At 43.3% G+C, this 22719-nt stretch overlaps 1 protein-coding gene across 1 annotated transcript; it reads right to left on the reverse strand.

Annotated features, from left to right (window-relative positions):
• Nucleotides 1-7558: 7558 nt before the first annotated feature.
• On the reverse strand, nt 7559-21420 carry LOC149320859 (uncharacterized). The gene is made up of 6 exons (XM_089514685.1): nt 21304-21420; nt 19861-19939; nt 10690-10802; nt 10249-10375; nt 8112-8892; nt 7559-8027 (listed from the first exon to the last, which is right to left on the reverse strand). The coding sequence occupies exons 1-6, from the start codon at nt 21418-21420 to the stop codon at nt 7559-7561; spliced, it is 1686 nt and encodes a 561-aa protein (XP_089370811.1).
• Nucleotides 21421-22719: the final 1299 nt, after the last annotated feature.

The following is a 22719-nucleotide window of genomic DNA, read 5'->3' on the forward strand; positions in this document are numbered from 1 at the left end:
ACATGAGTGGAAGGGCCAGTGTCCTGGGCCACAAAGCCATAGAGCCTGTCTCTGGTACCTCCATACCCCACTGCCACACAAAGCTTCACACACAGGGAGGGCCTGTGGAGCCCATGGGGTCAGCCACTGCTTTCCCCAGTTTCTATTGAACCTGTCATAATGGACTAGTCTAGTAGAAGAGCAGCTGTTTCCTACTTTCTTTGGCCTTTCTAAACGCCTGTGAAAGGCTGGCTCAATGGCAAACTGGCCAGTAATGTACATGTCAAACTGTGAAGCCCTAACTATTTTTTCCACAGTCAAGGCACTGCTAAGAGAAAGTGAAAGCAAAATCCTGACACTCTTACTAGCAATCTAGCAAAGAAATGAAAAGCCCAGGCAGGCTTTCTGGTAGCCACACTGATTTCATGTGGTAGATAACTCCCTGGGTGGCAAAAAGGAGGCTAGATAACCCCTGGTACTGATTCTTGATAAATTGCAGCCACTGAAGAGATTTTCTCTCTTTTCAAGGGCCATAAGCCTTAGATCAGTTGTGAACCAAAGTGCACCCATATTGCTGATAGATTTAGTCATAGGGACTAGAAATGACGTTGGCCAGTTCAGAATATCAGAGATATTGGTCCAAAACACACTGCAGAAATAATCCAGTTTGATATGAAGTTGAAGGCTTTCACAGCCAGCATCCATAGTGTTTTGTGGGTTTTGGGGGCTATGTTGTTGTGTTCTGGAAGAGTTTAATGCTGACGTTCCACCAGCATCTCTGGCTGGCCTCTTCAGAGAATGCTGGCATGGAAGTGAGTGGGGTATGTATATAATGTGTGACCCTGGATTGGGAGGAGTGATTTACATGTTATTCTCTGTGTTGGTCTGTTGGTGAATGGCAAGGCCTCAGGGTAGGAGGATATGCAAGAGGATTTGTGTCTATTTAATTAGCGATCCATTGTCTGCTGGGTGAGAAGGTTTCCCAGTAGACAGTGGACCACTGATTAAATAGACACAAATCTTCCTTGCATATCTTCCCACCCTGAGGCCTTGCCTCCGGTTAGACTTTGTAGCAAAACATTACGAACATTTTTGGCACTTGTATGGTTTCTTTCCTGTATGGGCTCTCTCATATACGACAAGGCTGGGACTTTGAGTAAAACATTTCCCACATCTCTGGCACTCGTATGGTTTCTTTTCTTTGTGAATTCTACGATGCACCTCAAGATTGGACTTTGTAGCAAAACATTTTCTACAGTCGTTGCATGGATATGGTTTTTCTCCTGTGTGGACTCTCTGATGAACTGCAAGGTTTCCATTCTTTGAAAAACCTTTCCCATACTCTTGGCATTTGAATGGTGTCTGCTCTGTGCGAACTTTCCCATGCCTCACACAATCATATTTGTGAGCAAAACATTTCTCACACACTCCACATCGGAAGCATTTATTTCCCTTGTGTTTTAAACATTTTCCAGAGTTCTCTCTGCTTTCATCTTCCTCTTCTTCATGGTGTGTGTGTCTCACAAGATCCGATTCAGATCCCACATTTGCCACATTCATTTATTTCACTCTACCCATGTTTTAGGAATAAGAACAAAAAACACAGAAAAGACTCACTTTAAAATATAATAGAGAAGGGAATGAGCAAGCAACCAAGATGCTCCAGGACATGTAACTTCAAAGGAAGAACAGTTGCTGTTTCTTTTTTTCTCCTTGATGAATATTAATCATGAATGCTTATTGGAAATATTTAACACAACTGAACTCAAGAGCCAGAAACAAAACTATAACCTTGTGACCTTTCCACAATACTGGGTGCTGGCCTATCAATAACAGGCATTTTAGCAGGGAAGTCTGGAGGTGAAGTCGAAGGCTTTCATGGCCGGCATCCATAGTTTTTTGTGGGTTTTTCGGGCTATGTGGCCATGTTCTAGAAGAGTTTCCTCCTGACGTTTTGCCTGCATCTGTGGCTGGCACTTTTGTCTGAACTGCAAGCTACTTGTGTTATTTTTGGAGTGAGTCTCATTTCTTAGGGAAGCGGGGGCGGGTTATAGACCGCCGCTTTGAGGCGGTCTGCCGCCGCCGCCGTTTGCTCCGTAAGGGAGCCGTCGCAGCCACACCATGCGGCTCCCTTACGGAGCAAAAAAGAAGCTCCAAAATGGAGCTTCTTTCTGCGGTGCCTCTGTGACGTCGTGAGGCGCCAGGGGCGCATTCGCGACGTCAAAGGTGCCACGACACATTCGGATGCACAGCGTCCGATACGTAAAGATGGCGCTGGCCGTGTGGAATGGCCGGCGCCATATTGTACGGACAGAGTCCATATTAGACCCAGGGGCATCCAGAAGAGACGCCCCCTTTTTAAAATGGGACGTCCTGCGGACGTCCCAAGTGCCGGTTTGTAACCGGCCATAGTTAGACATTTCTGCTACTCTGCTAATTTAAAGCTAGACCCTAACAGGCTTGGCTTTGACACTTTTGATATTTCAATATTTTTGTTTCCTTCCTAAAGGCTGAAGTCTTAGGAAATTTACATTACCCCACATTTTTGGGTTATGATGCTCCAGAGTCTTTTGTTCTAAATTGCTTCTCCTGAAGATAGTAGCTGCAATAAAGCTTTTATTACTCAAATGATAGATACTGGTTTCTGCTAATCCTAACCCCACAATGACCAAATTATAAAATGTCATGGAAAATGCAAATGTGCCTAACTACAATGAGACTATTTAAAGCAGTGAATGGGCAGAGACCCACAGAATCAAGAAAACAGCAACAACATTTTGGTGACAATTCAGAGGAAGCTGCAGCTTACATTCACTTGTCTGTTGATCCAGGTATAGCATATCATATCCAAGGTTTAACCAATACAAAAGAGATATGGAATAAACTACAGAAAGTGTTTGATTCTGCAAATACTTCTAATCAAACATATCTCCCGATCAAACTTGATAACACAAAGTTGTCTCATCCTCGATTTTTGAATCAGCATATTAATGGCTTTATGGCAACTCTGTCTGGAGGTGCAGCACCTGGGGAATCCTTCCCAGAAGATGCAAAACTTGGACTGTTTTTGAATAGCCTTCCAAAATATTACTGTCCAACAATTAATGCTTTGCAAGTTAAAGGAGATGTTCCTCTGCAAGATGCTATTGCTCAAATTATTGAATTTCAAAATAGGCAAAACCTGATGGAAGACAAAAACGACAGACAGAATTAGCTCAGTTTTCTGCAGAAGATTTGCAAACCAAAGCCTCTTCTTCTCCCAGGACAAACAGAAACAATGTTAACAAGCCAAGACCTGAGAAGCAACTCTTACTTTATGACTACAGTGGACCCTTGTTATATGCTGGGGTTTGGTTGAAAGATCCCCCGTGGATAACAAAATCCTGGATGATTAAGTCCCATTAAATTTATTTATTTAATTAAAAAAAAAAAACCCAGGCGCCAGTATGCACATATTTTGTCAAATTTAAAAACCTCCTCTGTGTGTGTGTGTGTGTGTTGTGGGTATTTGGGTCACTGTAGGTTATGAACTTCCCTTGGCCCTGTTTTCAACTCCAAAATGCAAGCTAATGTCATCTCTGCATCCTCCCTCCTTGCCACCCCAGAGTGCCTCATACACATGTAATAATAATAATAATAATAATAATAATAATAATAAATTCCTCACCTCGGGATGCCAGAAAAGGATGCCATGCATTCTGTGCTTTCCCTCAGCTATCCCTGAATTCCTTACAGACAGTAGCAAAAGCATTCTGTATCAATTTTCCAAATTGGAAAGAGAAAAGTTTGTAACATTCGCATTGTAGCATTTGCAAAGGAAAAAAGCCTCCTGCAAAGTGCTCTTTGCAGCATTTCCTTTGCTGGAAGCAAGGGAACGAAAGGAAAAGTGAACAGGCAGGCAGGCACATTCTACCTATCTATCTATCTATCTATCTAGGTAATGCAAAAAACATGCATATGGATGGCCCTTGTGGTCTCTTCCAACTCTGTGATTCTATGATTCTAGTTTGTCAAAAATAATATAAAAAAATAAAAAAGTGCAAAAGCTGCCTGGTGCGAGCTCCATCCTGTGGCCTCCCTCTGACCTGCCCTGACCTGACCCTTCGTCCTGTTCCTTCCTTCTCCTCCTCCTGCTCCATTACAGATTGCTCTCCATGGCCCCCTTCTTCTCCCTGGCTCCTTTGCATCCCCCATCAGTCACCCTGATTCCCCCTTTTTGCATCCTTCCTCTGTCTCCTTCCTCCTTCACCCCGATGAAGGGGAGGGAATGCTCTGCCCACTACCCTCCCTCTGACCTAAATTCCTCCCCTGAACTTGACCCAATCATGATCGAGGGCAAGTTCATATTCGCCGAACCTGGGTTTTTCCAAAAGAGACGGCTCCCCCCCCGCCCCCGATTCCAAATGACCCACGCTAAGGGGCATGCCTCAAATTTGATTGTGAGATATTTGGGGCCAATATGAATTTCACGTGCAAGATTCGATTCCTGATCCAGGGTAAAAGGTAGTCTGAATGGCCCCTAAGTATAGTAGTCCAAATTTTTTTAGCTTGCTTACATTTCCACCATACATGCAAATTGAGTTCCTTCCCCCATGAGCCGCACGGGTCATCACTTCTTTAACTAGTTTCAAAACTGAGTTGAAAACTATCCTTTTCAGAGAAGCGTTGCTAGGCATCGCGTGACTATTATTTGCTATTTGACATTTTTAATTTGTTGCCTGTTTTATTGAAACCTTTCCTGTATTGTTATGTATTATTTATATGTATTATGCTATTATTTCTTAGATTGTACGCCATGGGCAGGTTTACTCTTATCTATTTTATTGTTTGTATGTACAGCGCTGTGCAAATCTACAGCGTTATATAAATAAAGCATAATAATAATAAGAAGAAGGTGGCAAGCCAGGCGATCAGGCCGATGCCATCTCAGTGAGGCAAGTAGTTGCAAAACCAATGACTCAAATCTTCTATCTAATATAGTTTCTCAGCCAGGTTGCCGCTTATGTCACCGATGACGTGCAGATAATTGACATGCATTTTTGAAGTGGCGCAAACTAGTGGGGATGACAATCATGCCAAAAAAGAAGCGATTACAAGGGGATAATGAAAAGATCCCCTTTCACAGTGGGAACAATGGACCTTTTGGAACCGATTTATCGACAAAGAGCAAAGGCAAACCACAAACTGGTTTAAATGTAAGTGGGAATGGGGCCTTAGTGAATACCCCAGCCTTCTCGAGAACGGCTCAGCTGCCATTTTCTTTGTGGCCTCCAGGATCTTGTGTTTGCAGCAGCCACTTCAGTTAAAGGGTTAATCTGGAGTACAATTACTGTCAAAGACAAACTTCATATGAGAGATCAAAGAATTGAAGGGTTCTGGGGAGCTAGTGGGAAGGAAGTAGCAGTCAGCCTAAAAAGAGGCAAGGAACAAGCAGATAGAGAAAGGTCCAGCCAAGGGTTTCTGAAAAATAGGAAGAAAGCAAAGGCACAAAGAGGAAGACCACTGGACAGGAAGGAACTGAAGAAAAGCCCCAGTGGCACCAGGGAAGGGAAACAGGCAAAAACACCTCAGTCATCCAGAAGCACAATATTTGTAAGGCAATACAAGTTTCCTAAGGCTTCAGCCTTTAGTAAAGAAACAAAAATATTTAAATATCAAAAATATGAAAGCCAAGCCCATTAAGGTCTAGCTTTAAATCAGCAGAGTAGCAGAAACGTGTCCTTGCTGTCTAAGAACTGCAGTCTAAGAAGTGAGACTGACTCAAAAAGCAACACAAGTAGCTTGCAGTTTAAACAAAAGTTTACTAATGGCTTGAACCTATATATGCATAGGATAGAAGCTATATCTTAATCTAGCTAATTAATAGTTCAGATAAAGAAGAAATCTTTACCTGAATCACATGGTTTGTTTACCAATTTGCCATGCGATTCAGTACAGCAAATGGGATGTTTGAATGAGGGGAAGAGAGAATGCAAAACTCTTCCAACAATATTGTGTTCTACTATACTGTATCCTTAAGAAAGAATATTTTCATTGAGAGAACGTCTCCCTGACAAGTACCGTAATGTCCCTTACTTGGGATTTCACTGTTTCACATTTCTTAGATGTGGGTCTAAGAAAGCAAAAATTTCCAGCTAATTCAAACATTTATTAAATCATCCTTTAATATAGTAAAAACATAGGCTTTGCAAGCAAAATAAGCATGGAAGGGGATAGCATTGCTGCTCATATAATTATGGTGGCTGTACACTAGGCAGCTTATCCCATGTCTTGCTAAATCAATTTACCTCTATCCAGCTTAAAACTTAATTTGGACAGCATCCTGATGTTATCAGAAGGTTTTTGCCACTGAAATTGCTGCCTGAATATAACCCGGGTGCATCCCCACTTCCAGGATTTTGGATCCTGGAGTGTTCTAACATAAGAAAATGGCCACTGGAGTGCTCTTGGAAGCGGCGATACACCCGGGATGTGTTCAGGTGGCAAATTCGGCAGCAAAAACCTGATGATGCTGCCCGAATTAAGCTGTAAACCAGATAGAGGTAAATAGATTTAGTAAGCCATGGGATAAGCTCCTTAATGTATTCCACATTGGAGTTGATGTTTCTCAGATGAAATAGGATAAACCAGTGAGCTTGAAACAGCAGAGAACTGAACAGAACCACAGAGAACATCAGCAGCAGCATTACACAATACACAGTCCTTGGGTGGGAAAGAGTTCTTCCTTTCCAGACTCATTTATGTGTTTCTCAGAAACGTCTGTGTGGCAAATGATGGCAGTAGGTTCTGTGTCTATCTGGATGAGAATAGATTATTCTAGTTGCTTCACATGGAATTTGGGGTTATCAAAGCTCTATATTCTGCCAGTACACCCTTTCAGAGACTCTGATCAGTCACAATTAACGCATTCTATAAAAATAATTTCCCACCTTCTGTACCTTCAAAAGGTTTCTTTCTAGGTCTGAGTTTCTGATGGTTTGTAAAATGTGCTTGGCCAAGAAAAGGCATGCTAAACTGAGCACTGAAAAGGATTCTCTGCTGAGTTGACTGACTGCTGGATTCCCCAAGCTGAGTGTTGACTAAAATGTTTCCCTCACCAGGCACCATTATAGCATTACTCTCCTTCATGAGTCCTTTGGTATCTCTTCAGCTGTTGGTAGTAGTGGAAGCTTTCCTCACACTTTAAACATCTATATAATTTCTCACCTCGGTGAACCATCTTGTGAATCACAAGGCGTGCCCTTTGAGTAAAATGTTTTCCACACTTGGAGCATTTGTAGGGCCTCTTTCCAAGGTGGAAATGCAAGTGTGTCCCAAATGCTGCATTGCCTGGTGCATGAGGAAAGATGATCTTCTTGTAGCATCCAAGTTTGGATGTTTCATCAAACCATTTTGTCCCATGAGGACCTTGACAAGTTCTCTCTCCTGCATGGACTCCCTGGTGGATCACAAGATTGCCTCTCCAATCAAAACATTTCCCACACTTTGGGCATCAATATGGCTTCTCTCCTGTATTAATTCTCTGATGATTCACAAGATGTGACATTGTAGCAAAACATTTTTCACACTTCTGGCATTTCTATGATTTCTCTCCTGTGTGAACTCTCTGATGCTGCACAAGATTTGATGATGTAGCAAAGCATTTTCCACACTTCTGGCATTTGTATGGTTTCTCTCCTCTGTGAACTCTCTGATGCTGCACCAGATGTGACGCTGTAGCAAAGCATTTTCCACACTTCTGGCATTTGTATGGTTTCTCTCCTGTGTGGACCCTGTGATGGGTTACAAGGCTGGAACTTTGAACAAAACATTTTCCGCACCTCTGGCACTTGTATGGTTTCTCTCCCGTGTGGACTCTCTGATGCCTCAAAAGGTTGGAACTGTGAGTAAAACATTTTCTGCACCTCTGGCACTTGTATGGTTTCTCTCCTGTGTGGACACTATGATGACTCACAAGGCTGGACTTTAGAGTAAAACATTTTCCGCACCTCTGGCACTTGTATGGTTTCTCTCCCGTGTGGACTCTCTGATGCCTCAAAAGGTTGGAACTGTGAGTAAAACATTTTCTGCACCTCTGGCACTTGTATGGTTTCTCTCCTGTGTGGACACTATGATGACTCACAAGGCTGGACTTACGAGTAAAAGTTTTTCCACACCCCTGGCACTTATATGGTTTCTCTCCTGTGTGGAGTCGCTGATGTCTCACAAGACTGGACTTTAGAGTAAAACATTTTCCGCACCTCTGGCACTTGTATGGTTTCTCTCCTGTGTGGACTCTCTGATGCCTCACAAGACTGGACTTTAGAGTAAAACATTTTCCACACCTCTGGCACTTGTATGGTTTCTCTCCCGTGTGGACTCTCTGATGCTTCAAAAGGTTGGAACTGTGAGTAAAACATTTTCCACACCTCTGGCACTTGTATGGTTTCTCTCCCGTGTGGACTCTCTGATGCCTCAAAAGGTTGGAACTGTGAGTAAAACATTTTCTGCACCTCTGGCACTTGTATGGTTTCTCTCCTGTGTGGACACTATGATGACTCACAAGGCTGGACTTACGAGTAAAAGTTTTTCCACACCCCTGGCACTTATATGGTTTCTCTCCTGTGTGGAGTCGCTGATGTCTCACAAGGCTTTGTTTTTGAGTAAAGCATTTCTCACACTCTTGACATTTGTATGGTTTCTCTCCTGTGTGGACTCTCTGGTGCTTTACAAGAAGAGCATTGTGAGCAAAACATTTTCCACACTCTTCACACCTGAAGCATTTCTTTTTCTCATGTTTTAAACATTTCTCAGGCTTTTCTCTGGTTTCATGTTCCCTTTCTTCATGGGTTGTCTCATGTCTGGCAAGTTCCACTTCATTCATGAAAGAGAGGTCACATTTGCCACATTGTCTTATTTCACTCCAATCACATTCTAGGAAGAAGGACCAACACAGAAAAGACTGACTCTCAAGTATGTTAGAGAAGGAACTTTGTGAGCCAACATGGGGCTAATTGAAAGAAAGAATAAATAAAGGATAATTTAAGATTGTTTTAAAAGGGTGGTTGCTGTGTCTTTTTTATTCTTTGATGAGTATTAATTGTGATAATTAAATTATACCACTTAATACATCTGAATTCAAGAGCCAGAGACAAACTAGGACCTGGGAGGACCATTTTTTCAAGCCAGCCTTGTGACTTTTCTCCTGGGTGCTGAATACTGAACTGTCTATAACAGTAGGAAAATCTAGAGATATAGGTCAGTATTCTCTATCAACTGCTTAGTGAGGTATACTATATTAAATAATCACTCTTGGTCTGACCTTGCCAAACCAGATGGAAATGTCATTCTCCTCTGCTCTGATCACTGGCAAAATGGACCTCCTTCTTCCCACACAGATAATGGTCAATAAAGGAGGTGGGGGAAGGAGTTACGATGAAAGCAACAATGTCACCATCATTACTAAGCAATAATCATAAATACAGTGACCTCTCCTAACTCACGGATCTGAGATTCGCAACTTTGAATATCCGCGGAGGGGCAACCTCTGCTAATTTCAGTGGTGTGCATGCCCTGCCCATGTGCACAGGGGCATCCTCTATTCAAGCCTATGGGGCTTGAATATGCGTGAGCCTCTGTTTTCTTGGGGGTGTGTGTCCAGAACAGATCCCCTGCAAAAACAGAGGCCCAACTGTACAGAAAAAGTACCTAGAATTACTCATAAGTAACAGGAATTTTCAGACCTTATAATGGCTCAGTAGGTCATCATCCTGTTTCCAGGTAATAGGGGTTGGTGGTTTAGTACTGTATGCATTACGAGGTTGATGACATGTTCATTCCTGAGAGATTAGTTTGCCGTCAGACAGGGGACTATGTGAGTGAAACGGGCCCAAAAGAGTTTTCTTTGGTCATATTTCTCTCCCAGGTGAGAGACATATGGATTTGGATTTGGAGGATATCCTAATCCAACCCAGGGCATCGAATGTTGCTCTCTTGCAACATACCTCAGACAGTGTAGTATCTTGGGCTGGCCTTCGAAGCCACAGATGCAAGGAGATAAAACAATTTCCATTATCTAATTCCTATCTCAGCCAAAGAAGAGAGAGTAACATCTTGAGTCTCTTAGACTGTCTGTGTTCTTTGGCTTTTTTGTGGTATTGGAGCAACTTGCTGGATTGTTCAGTATAATTATAATACTGTTTTATCAATTATTTCCTTCCAGAAAATTACATGGACAACAAGAATGCTTTAGAAGGGACAAAAGATTAAAATGGAAGCCAAGTTCCTTACCCAGAGTGGATACATTCTCATAGTTTTCAATCATCACTTGAATGTATAAAGATTGTTGGTTGAAATCCAGGAGGTCCCATTCCTCCTTGCTGAAAAATACAGACACATCTGCAAAGGTCACATGTTCCTGTAAACAGAAAATAGCCTGTTACCTAAATTGCAAGAGGTCACAAGAGGTCACCCATATAAATTGTATTCCATTGGGAATTAATTTAGCTCAATAGGAAGCAGCAAGAGGGCTATGATAGCAATAGCTGGGATCTCTTCTACATGTAACAGGTCCAAGAACTAGAACTCTCAGACTGCAAAGTACAACATAGTGTTACTGATTAACAGCAAAGTCAAAATCACCATTCACGCAATCGTATACACACACAAACGCACGAATATTAATGAAATTAAAGGCCGTAGCATATAGCAAGGTTGAGGCAAGGCAATTACCAGTCCAGAAGCAGAGCTCCAGTCAGGGGATGGTGGAAGTGACCATGGCTCAGCAAGGCTGCCAGAAATGTGTGTATATGGGGGAAAGAGGTTCACTTCATGGTCACTGTGGCCTTTCCAGGTTCACACTTTTTGCCCTCTCTGTAACTGCTATTATAACAAAAGATAACAAAATATTTGTACCCCAAAATAATGTGGGCTATGTAGGGTGTGCTAACAAGCCCACACTCAGAAAGGTGGAATCAGCATATGAGGCAGTCCTAACAGGGCTCAACTACTTCAGAGTACTAGGGTGGGGTGGGGGCTGTAACACATCTTTAAATGCTCCCCCATCCCCAGTTATTAGAACCACCATCAGGGAAAAGATAAGGACCTAGCCCTGATCTCTGAGGGAGCTAGCCTTCATCTGGGAAGGTAGAGTTGCCGTGCCGCCACTGGAAACAACCAGGGGCTGTCCCTAATGGCAGTGCAGCAGCATGCACATGACACTACTGGGGACAAATGGGGGCTCTCTCCAATGTTGGTGCAGCAGCATGCATGCACCGCCATTGGGGTCTACCTGGGCTTGCTGTCTGCAGATACTCAAATCCATGTGTGGCAAGTCCGCGGATACCAAGGGTCCAATGTATGTAAATTGGATGACTGAATTCTAGGAAGCATAATGGTAGCCCTCTATGAAAGGAGATGTTTATTTAATAAGGGGGGAAAGGCTTCTTTTCTCCATCTACATTCTGTACTACAGACAACCCTCCATATCCACAAGATTTCCCCCCCCCCCCCCCAATGGATTCAAGCATCCACGGCTTGAAAATATTTTTAAAATACATAAATTCTGAGAAGCAAACCCTGGGTTTGCCATTTTATATAAGAAACACGATTTTACTGTGCCATTGTATACAATGGGACTTGAGCATCCACAGATTTTGGTATCCACAGAGGGTCCTGGAACCAAATTCCAGGGGATACCAAGGGCCCAATGTACATTCTGGACCAGCCTCCTCTAAACTGCTGCCCTGTACATGTTTGAGATTCCAGCTCCCATCATCCCTAGCCACTTAGGCAGCTTGCTTTGCACATGAGGCATAAAATTCCACAAACACCTCTTTCCATTCATGTGAGATAAAATACAAGGAAATCAAGTTAAATCATTTCTACCTTTCATACAACCGAAAGCCTGCTGCCTGATCTCCAAAATGTTAGGGCCAGCCATAAAAACAATGTACTTAGCAGGACTAATAGAGATCAGAATACCAAGGACTTTATCAAACAAGGGAAATTGGAAGCATAATCCAATGGCAATTCGAACGCAATCATGGGGTTTCATGTTATTGCGTGATAGACCACCACACGCAAATTCGGGCAATGGCATCCTATTTTCTGGCAATGGGAAGCCAGTTCGAACACAATTCGCAGTCACCTAAATTCGCCTCTTCAAGATCTTTGTACACCTACAAAAAATACATAAGGAAATTATTTTGTCTACAGAAACTCACATGGCTGGAATCTTAGTTTTAGTCCTGATTTGAGGAGAACCATTTAATCTACTGCTAAATAGTGGGTCAACACAATCCAAAATCCTGCTGATTCTGTGGGTTGACTCTAGAGGGGACTAACAAAATGATTTCAGCTACAGTTTTCATGACTCTACTATCTTGTGCTTTCTTTCCCTCACCAATCCTTCAGCAGCTGAAGAGAATTTTCCACCTGAGCAGGCTTTTGCTATGGTCCTTTTCCTTCTCCTCCATCAAGACACAGACCCCCACTGGACCTTCTGGAAAGGGAGAAAGAGAAAGAAAAAGGGGGGAGCATTTTGGAAAGGCTCTGCTGTTCTGTCACAGTCGTTCTCTGGCTTGGGAAAAAGGCTTCATGGGAGAAAAGAAAAAGGAATCCCAAACCTCTCCCAGGTTTTCTGCCTCAGAGGATGAAGGATACATTTAGCCAATAATTAGGGGAAATCCCATCCTTTAGTCCTTTCTAAAGTAAATATGAAGCTCTCGGTTATCACAACACAGAAGAACTGACTGCCAGAATTCTGTGTAAAGATTTTCACTCGTTTATCAATCTAAAGCAGAGCATGGCTTTACAAATGTGTCTGGACTGCAGGTCTCAGCACTGCTCATTAGTTATGCTGTCTAGGGATGCTGGACATTGCAGTTCAGGTGTATCTAGAGGACTACACATGGCCCATTCATGATAGGAAGACCCTTTCTGCCTTTTAACAAACTGCAATGTTTCCTTACATCATAAAAATGTGATTTACAAAAAAAAAAACCCAAAACAGTTGTTTCCCTAGTATGGAACTGTTCCAGTCTTCTTTTGGGTGTTATATTAAATTCTAATATTATACACATGGGGACAGATTTTTCTACATCATGTCAGAAATTTGCATTGTCTCCTAGTTGATTCGTTTGCCAATGCAAGAAACATGGTATCCCAGTAATCTCAGAGACTTTCCAATTCAGAAAACCATGAAGATCACAAGGAAAAATTGTACATTGCATGAAAGGGACATTGGACAGTATTTGTCAAGAAGGGAAAACTATATAGACGAATCACAGATCACCATATTATGTGTGTTATGTAAAAATCAGTAAAGTTTTAACATCCACAGGCTGAAGGATTACCTCTGGGATTACAGAAAGGACATCTTGAATATATTTCTTTCAGCAGGTGTGAAGTTCAGGGGATTTCACCCCACCTTCGATTTTTGGCTTGGGAACATGCAAAGAGGGCAAGAGGGTACAGTCGGCCCTTCTTCTACACAGATTTTTTTATACATGGATTCAAGCATCCATGGTTTGAAAATCTTCCAAAAAAGTATAAATTTCAAATATCAAACCTTGACTTTCCATTTTTTATAAGGGACACTATTTTGCTATGTCCTTATATTTAATGGGACTTGAGCATACACGGATTTTGTTATACTTGGGGGATCTTGGAACCAAACCCCAGCGTAGAACAAGGGTCCACTTTATTTGCCATTTCAGACTGGGAGTGGTAGGTGGTATTTCTGAATGGTCTCACCAGAGTACAGCCCACATGCAAAGTACACATGGCAGGATGCAGAAAAGGCTAGACTTGTTTTTACTCTCATGGGCTAATTGTTGTCTAGGAAATTTTCTATGAATTAAAAAGCATCCCTGCCACCTTAGAGCAAAATCCAGGAAGAAAAAATACTGCCCTCTTGCAAAACACACCACGACCAGGAGCCACAGAGAAGCCATTTTCTCTAAAAAGAAACAAGCAGAAAGATTTTAACACCCTTTAGTTTTGAAACCCACATGTTTTCCCTCTAAACCCCAAACAACAATGTAAGGGTCCCTGGAGGAACAAATGAACAAACAAACATTGATTGGGGACATGAAACAAGCATAGAAAAGCAGTGCTGGAGAACATCAAGTTCTCATGTTGCTTTTCTCTCATATTAGGAATGGGTTTCACACTCATTTTTTTTCTTCCCCTTCATTATACCATAACCTTACCGAATGTGGTGGTGTTCCTTTCTATCCTAAATATGAAAGGCAGCATTGAGGAGACCAACAAAGCAAAGGTCTTCTCCAGAAAAAACTTCCTGCAGGTTTTTATGCTTGAGTCCCAGCTGAAGGTCCCATAGAGGCACCACCCGGTTCCTACAAAGTGGTAAGTCTTAAAGGGACTGGCATCTGGCCCAGAGCCTATCACACTTCCATCGCACTAAGAAGGAGTGGCGGGTGAATTGTTAGTGTTAGCCAGAGCCTGAAAAAGTATAAAACTATAACTCCCAGAATTCCCTAACTAGCAACGCAAATTCTCAAACTAATGTTCCCAACCTACTGTAGTCTTTTCATTGCTCTGAGAAAACATATGAGGTGTGTGTGTGTTGGATACAAGCCACCACTTTTAAAGCAAACGCTAAAAAACTGTACAGAGAAAATCCATCTTCCAGTCAGAAATTCAAAGTCTGCAGCATGGAGACCAATGGGCCCATACAGACAGGCCAAAATAAAGCTGCTTCGGGTTACTTTGGAGGTATGCTGTTTAAATGACACACACATCTTAAAGAGGCCAGAAGCTGCACAAAGCTATGCTCCAGTCCTTAGGACTGGAGAATGGTTTTGGTGTGGCTTCTGGCCTCTTAGGACGCATGCATCATTTAAACAGTATACCTCCAAAGTGATCTGAAGCAGCTTTATTTTGGCCTGTCTGTAAGGACTCAATGTCTCACTTGAAGGAAATAAGAGACTGGGAGCAAGGGCACCAACATACATGAGTGGAAGGGCCAGTGTCCTGGGCCACAAAGCCATAGAGCCTGTCTCTGGTACCTCCATACCCCACTGCCACACAAAGCTTCACACACAGGGAGGGCCTGTGGAGCCCATGGGGTCAGCCACTGCTTTCCCCAGTTTCTATTGAACCTGTCATAATGGACTAGTCTAGTAGAAGAGCAGCTGTTTCCTACTTTCTTTGGCCTTTCTAAACGCCTGTGAAAGGCTGGCTCAATGGCAAACTGGCCAGTAATGTACATGTCAAACTGTGAAGCCCTAACTATTTTTTCCACAGTCAAGGCACTGCTAAGAGAAAGTGAAAGCAAAATCCTGACACTCTTACTAGCAATCTAGCAAAGAAATGAAAAGCCCAGGCAGGCTTTCTGGTAGCCACGCTGATTTCATGTCGTAGATAACTCCCTGGGTGGCAAAAAGGAGGCTAGATAACCCCTGGTACTGATTCTTGATAAATTGCAGCCACTGAAGAGATTTTCTTTCTTTTCAAGGGCCATAAGCCTTAGATCAGTTGTGAACCAAAGTGCACCCATATTGCTGATAGATTTAGTCATAGGGACTAGAAATGACGTTGGCCAGTTCAGAATATCAGAGATATTGGTCCAAAACACACTGCAGAAATAATCCAGTTTGATATGAAGTTGAAGGCTTTCACAGCCAGCATCCATAGTGTTTTGTGGGTTTTGGGGGCTATGTTGTTGTGTTCTGGAAGAGTTTAATCCTGACGTTCCACCAGCATCTCTGGCTGGCCTCTTCAGAGAATGCTGGCATGGAAGTGAGTGGGGTATGTATATAATGTGTGACCCTGGATTGGGAGGAGTGATTTACATGTTATTCTCTGTGTTGGTCTGTTGGTGAATGGCAAGGCCTCAGGGTAGGAGGATATGCAAGAGGATTTGTGTCTATTTAATTAGCGATCCATTGTCTGCTGGGTGAGAAGGTTTCCCAGTAGGCAGTGGACCACTGATTAAATAGACACAAATCTTCCTTGCATATCTTCCCACCCTGAGGCCTTGCCTCAGATTAGACTTTGTAGCAAAACATTACGAACATTTTTGGCACTTGTATGGTTTCTTTCCTGTATGGGCTCTCTCATATACGACAAGGCTGGGACTTTGAGTAAAACATTTCCCACATCTCTGGCACTCGTATGGTTTCTTTTCTTTGTGAATTCTACGATGCACCTCAAGATTGGACTTTGTAGCAAAACATTTTCTACAGTCGTTGCATGGATATGGTTTTTCTCCTGTGTGGACTCTCTGATGAACTGCAAGGTTTCCATTCTTTGAAAAACCTTTCCCATACTCTTGGCATTTGAATGGTGTCTGCTCTGTGCAAACTTTCCCATGCCTCACACAATCATATTTGTGAGCAAAACATTTCTCACACACTCCACATCGGAAGCATTTCTTTCCCTTCTGTTTTAAACATTACCCAGACTTTCCTCTGCTTTCATCTTCCTCTTGTGTGTGTGTGTGTCTCACAAGATCCGATTCAGATCCCACATTTGCCACATTCATTTATTTCACTCTACCCATGTTTTAGGAATAAGAACAAAAAACACAGAAAAGACTCACTTTAAAATATAATAGAGAAGGGAATGAGCAAGCAACCAAGATGCTCCAGGACATGTAACTTCAAAGGAAGAACAGTTGCTGTTTCTTTTTTTCTCCTTGATGAATATTAATCATGAATGCTTATTGGAAATATTTAACACAACTGAACTCAAGAGCCAGAAACAAAACTATAACCTTGTGACCTTTCCACAATACTGGGTGCTGGCCTATCAATAACAGGCATTTTAGCAGGGAAGTCTGGAGGTGAAGTCGAAGGCTTTCATGGCCGGCATCCATAGTTTTTTGTGGGTTTTTCGGGCTATGTGGCCATGTTCTAGAAGAGTTTCCTCCTGACGTTTTGCCTGCATCTGTGGCTGGCACTTTTGTCTGAACTGCAAGCTACTTGTGTTATTTTTGGAGTGAGTCTCATTTCTTAGGGAAGCGGGGGCGGGTTATAGACCGCCGCTTTGAGGCGGTCTGCCGCCGCTGCCGTTTGCTCCGTAAGGGAGCCGTCGCAGCCACACCATGCGGCTCCCTTACGGAGCAAAAAAGAAGCTCCAAAATGGAGCTTCTTTCTGCGGTGCCTCTGTGACGTCGTGAGGCGCCAGGGGCGCATTCGCGACGTCAAAGGTGCCACGACACATTCGGATGCACAGCGTCCGATACGTAAAGATGGCGCTGGCCGTGTGGAATGGCCGGCGCCATATTGTACGGACAGAGTCCATATTAGACCCAGGGGCATCCAGAAGAGACGCCCCCTTTTTAAAATGGGACGTCCTGCGGACGTCCCAAGTGCCGGTTTGTAACCGGCCATAGTTAGACATTTCTGCTACTCTGCTAATTTAAAGCTAGACCCTAACAGGCTTGGCTTTGACACTTTTGATATTTCAATATTTTTGTTTCCTTCCTAAAGGCTGAAGTCTTAGGAAATTTACATTACCCCACATTTTTGGGTTATGATGCTCCAGAGTCTTTTGTTCTAAATTGCTTCTCCTGAAGATAGTAGCTGCAATAAAGCTTTTATTACTCAAATGATAGATACTGGTTTCTGCTAATCCTAACCCCACAATGACCAAATTATAAAATGTCATGGAAAATGCAAATGTGCCTAACTACAATGAGACTATTTAAAGCAGTGAATGGGCAGAGACCCACAGAATCAAGAAAACAGCAACAACATTTTGGTGACAATTCAGAGGAAGCTGCAGCTTACATTCACTTGTCTGTTGATCCAAGTATAGCATATCATATCCAAGGTTTAACCAATACAAAAGAGATATGGAATAAACTACAGAAAGTGTTTGATTCTGCAAATACTTCTAATCAAACATATCTCCCGATCAAACTTGATAACACAAAGTTGTCTCATCCTCGATTTTTGAATCAGCATATTAATGGCTTTATGGCAACTCTGTCTGGAGGTGCAGCACCTGGGGAATCCTTCCCAGAAGATGCAAAACTTGGACTGTTTTTGAATAGCCTTCCAAAATATTACTGTCCAACAATTAATGCTTTGCAAGTTAAAGGAGATGTTCCTCTGCAAGATGCTATTGCTCAAATTATTGAATTTCAAAATAGGCAAAACCTGATGGAAGACAAAAACGACAGACAGAATTAGCTCAGTTTTCTGCAGAAGATTTGCAAACCAAAGCCTCTTCTTCTCCCAGGACAAACAGAAACAATGTTAACAAGCCAAGACCTGAGAAGCAACTCTTACTTTATGACTACAGTGGACCCTTGTTATATGCTGGGGTTTGGTTGAAAGATCCCCCGTGGATAACAAAATCCGTGGATGATCAAGTCCCATTAAATTTTTTTTTTTTAAAAAAAACAAAAACAAAACCCAGGCGCCAGTATGCACATATTTTGTCAAATTTAAAAACCTCCTCTGTGTGTGTGTGTGTGTGTGTGTGTGTTGTGGGTATTTGGGTCACTACAGGTTATGAACTTCCCTTGGCCCTGTTTTCAACCCCAAAATGCAAGCTAATGTCATCTCTGCATCCTCCCTCCTTGCCACCCCAGAGTGCCTCATACACATGTAATAATAATAATAATAATAATAATAATAATAAATTCCTCACCTCGGGATGCCAGAAAAGGATGCCATGCATTCTGTGCTTTCCCTCAGCTATCCCTGAATTCCTTACAGACAGTAGCAAAAGCATTCTGTACCAATTTGCCAAATTGGAAAGAGAAACGTTTGTAACATTCGCATTGTAGCATTTGCAAAGGAAAAAAGCCTCCTGCAAAGTGCTCTTTGCAGCATTTCCTTTGCTGGAAGCAAGGGAACGAAAGGAAAAGTGAACAGGCAGGCAGGCACATTCTACCTATGTATCTATCTACCTAATGCAAAAAACATGCATATGGATGGCCCTTGTGGTCTCTTCCAACTCTGTGATTCTATGATTCTAGTTTGTCAAAAATAATAATAATAAAAATTAAAAAGTGCGAAAGCTGCCTGGTGCGAGCTCCATCCTGTGGCCTCCCTCTGACCTGCCCTGAACTGACCCTTCGTCCTGTTCCTTCCTTCTCCTCCTCCTGCTCCATTACAGATTGCTCTCCATGGCCCCCTTCTTCTCCCTGGCTCCTTTGCATCCCCCATCAGTCACCCTGATTCCCCCTTTTTGCATCCTTCCTCCTTCTCCTCCTTTGCCCCGATGAAGGGGAGGGAATGCTCTTCCCACTCCCCTCTCTCTGACCTAAATACCTCCCCTGAACTTGACCCAATCATGATCGGGGGCAAGTTCATATTCGCCAAACCCGGGTTTTTTCAAAAGAGACGGCTTTTCCCCTGATTCCAAATGACCCACACTAAGGGGCATTTGCCACGAAACGGTTATGCATGCCTCGAATTCGATTGTGAGAGATTTGGGTCCAATATGAATTTCACGTGCAAGATTCGATTCCTGATCTGGGGTAAAAGGTAGTCTGAATGGCCCCTAAGTATAGTAGTCCAATTTTTTTTAGCTTGCTTACATTTCCACCATACATGGAAAAGGTCTGCCTGTGGATCTGAGCATTGCCGCTTATGTCACCGATGATGCGCAGATAATTGACATGCATTTTTGAAGTGGCGCAAACTAGTGGGGATGACAATCATGCCAAAAAAGAAGCGATTACAAGGGGATAATGAAAAGATCCCCTTTCACAGTGGGAACAATGGACCTTTTGGAACCGATTTATCGACAAAGAGCAAAGGCAAACCACAAACTGGTTTAAATGTAAGTGGGAATGGGGCCTTAGTGGATACCCCAGCCTTCTCAAGAACGGCTCAGCTGCCATTTTCTTTGTGGCCTCCAGGATCTTGTGTTTGCAGCAGCCACTTTAGTTAAAGGGTTAATCCGGAGTACAACTACTGTCAAAGACAAATTTCATATGAGAGAGCAGAGAATTGAAGGGTTCTGGGGAGCTAGTGGGAAGGAAGTAGCAGTCAGCCTAAAAAGAGGCAAGGATCAAGCAAACAGAGAGAAAGGTCCAGCCAAGGGTTTCTGAAAAATAGGAAGAAAGCAAAGGCACAAAGAGGAAGACCGCTGGACAGGAAGGAACTGAAGAAAAGCCCCAGTGGCACCAGGGAAGGGAAAGAGGCAAAAACACCTTGTGATGTCCTGTCAGGACTGTTTTAATCTCCCCCTGCATTTTCTTTCGTGTTGGTTCAGGCCATAGAATATTTTAGTGTAGAAAAGTTCTTTGTATTAGTTGTGGGAGGAGCTGTAGGATCCCCTGCATTTTTCCAGGTTTGGTTTGCCCTTTCCCAGCATGCTCTGCTGTAGCTGATAGCTTTTAGTGGGGAGCAGTCTTTGCTGGGAGCAAGCAGAGAGCTGTCTTTTGGTGGCAAACAGGCCCAGACAGCTGGAAAGGGCATTTCTTACACGTTAGCCATTTTAGTTACCAAGTACTTTTGCCATTTTAGTTACCAAGTACGTTAGCCACATCAGTTACCAGATACTAGTTAGCCGATTTAGTTACCAGCATCAAAGAAGACAAAGAGATCAGGAGCTGAAAGACCCTGCACCAGCTCACTGAGTGAGGAGATCAAACCAAGATCAGACCCAGAAAGATGACACCCTGGAGATTGCTGAAAGTCTGTAAAGTATCTTTTATTTCAAGTTATTTAGAGCCGGGGAGGAGAAAACTCTTTATTTTTGTCGTTTAAATTAAATTTCCCCCCTTTTTGAACTTTACATTCAGCGTCAGAGCCTTTTTGGGTAGAAGAGTTTGATCTCACCAGGGTACCGGCGTTGCACACCCAAACCTGCCACCACCTTTAGTTGGGTGTGTCTTCACACACCTCAATCATCCACAAGCACAATATTTGTAGGGCAATACAAGTTTCCTAAGGCTTCAGCCTTTAGTAAGGAAACAAAAACATTTAAATATCAAAAATATGAAAGCCAAGACCGTTAGGGTCTAGCTTTCAAACAGCAGGGTGGCAAAAATGTGTCCTTGCTGTCTAAGAACTGCAGTCTGAGAAGTGAGAGTGACTCAAAAAGCAACACAAAACCTTGCAGTTTAAACAAAAGTTTACTAATGGCTTGAACCTATATAATAATAATAATAATAATAATAATAATAATAATAATAATAATAATGTTTAATTATATACCGCTTTTCCAAATGCATAGAAGCTATATCTTAACCTAGCTAATAAATGGTTCAGATAAAGATGAAATCTTTACCTGAATCACATGGTTTGTTTACCAATTTGCAAAGCTATTGCCATGCGATTCAGTACAGCAAATGGGATGTTTGAATGAGGGGAAGAGAGAATGCAAAACTCTTCCAACAATATTGTGTTATACCAGGGGACGGCAATCTCCGGCCCATGGGCCGGATGCGGCCTGCGGGCGCCTTTCTGCTGGCCCCCGGTCCCTCGTGCCGCCGAAATTGCCGCCGATTTCGGCGGCTCCGGCCGCCATTTTGCCCTTCAAAATGGCGACGAAGTCTCGCGCGAATAATAGCAATATTTGCAAGAATGGAAGCGACTAGGCAAGGCCACAAAACAGCAAAAAATGCATGCCACTGTCTCAACCCAGAAAAGAGCAAGCAAGGGGCCCGGTGCAGCTCCTGGAGCCCCGTTTCAGGGCTCCGGAGGTCGCGCGAGACTTCGCCGCCATTTTGAAGGGCAAAATGGCGGCGCCCATTAGGAGGCCCGATGCGGCCTCCGGAGCCCTGAAACGGGGCTCCAGGAGCTGCACCGGGCCCCTGAGAGGCCCGATGCGGCCTTTGGAGCCCTGAATTGGGGCTCCAGGAGCTGCACCGGGCCTTCAAATGGGCGCCGCCCACCTCCCTCCGGGCTCCGCCCTCCCTCCTCCCTCCTATAAATGGAGGGGTGGGGGGGAAGGAGGAGGAGGGAGGGAGGGAGGGAGGGAGGGAGGGGAGGAGGAGGAGAGAGAGAGAGGGTGGGAGGGAGAGAAGAGAATGGAAGGGAGGGAGGGGAGGAGAGAGAGAGAGAAAAGGTGAGAGGGAGAGGAGAGAGAGGGAGGGAGGGAGAGAGAGGGAGGGCGGGGAGAAGAGAGAGAGAGGGTGGGAGGGTGGGAGTGAGAGGGAGGGAGGAAGGGAGAGAAAGAAAGTGGTTTGAGACAGTGGCATGCGTTTTTTGCTGTTTTGTGGCCTTGCCTAGTCACTTCCATTCTTGCAAATATTGCTATTATTATTGTTGTTATCCTTTGGTATTCTCTTTGCAAAATCCCCCCACATGGACTTGCTTGCTCTTTTCTGGGTTGAGACAGTGTGCATGCATTTTTTGCTGTTTTGTGGCCTTGCCTAGTCGCTTCCATGTTGCAAATATTGCTATTATTATTGTTGTTATCCTTTGGTATTCTCTTTGCAAAATCCCCCTGCCTACATGGACTTGCTTGCTCTTTTCTGGGTTGAGACAGTGGCATGCATTTTTTGCTGTTTTGTGGCCTTGCCTAGTCGCTTCCATTCTTGCAAATATTGCTATTATTATTGTTGTTATCCTTTGGTATTCTCTTTGCAAAATCCCCCCACATGAACTTGCTTGCTTTTTTCTGGGTTGAGACAGTGGCATGTGTTTTTTGCTGTTTTGTGGCCTTGCCTAGTCGCTTCCATGTTGCAAATATTGCTATTATTGTTGTTGTTATCCTTTGGTATTCTCTTTGCAAAATCCCCCCACATGGATTTGCTTGCTCTTTTCTGGGTTGAGACAGTGGCATGCGTTTTTTGCTGTTTTGTGGCCTTGCCTAGTCACTTCC

Source organism: Sceloporus occidentalis, unplaced genomic scaffold (genome assembly GCF_023333645.1).
Source record: "Sceloporus occidentalis isolate IW3139 unplaced genomic scaffold, rSceOcc1.0.p SCAF_1, whole genome shotgun sequence".
In the NCBI taxonomy this organism is placed as follows: Eukaryota; Metazoa; Chordata; class Lepidosauria; order Squamata; family Phrynosomatidae; genus Sceloporus; species Sceloporus occidentalis.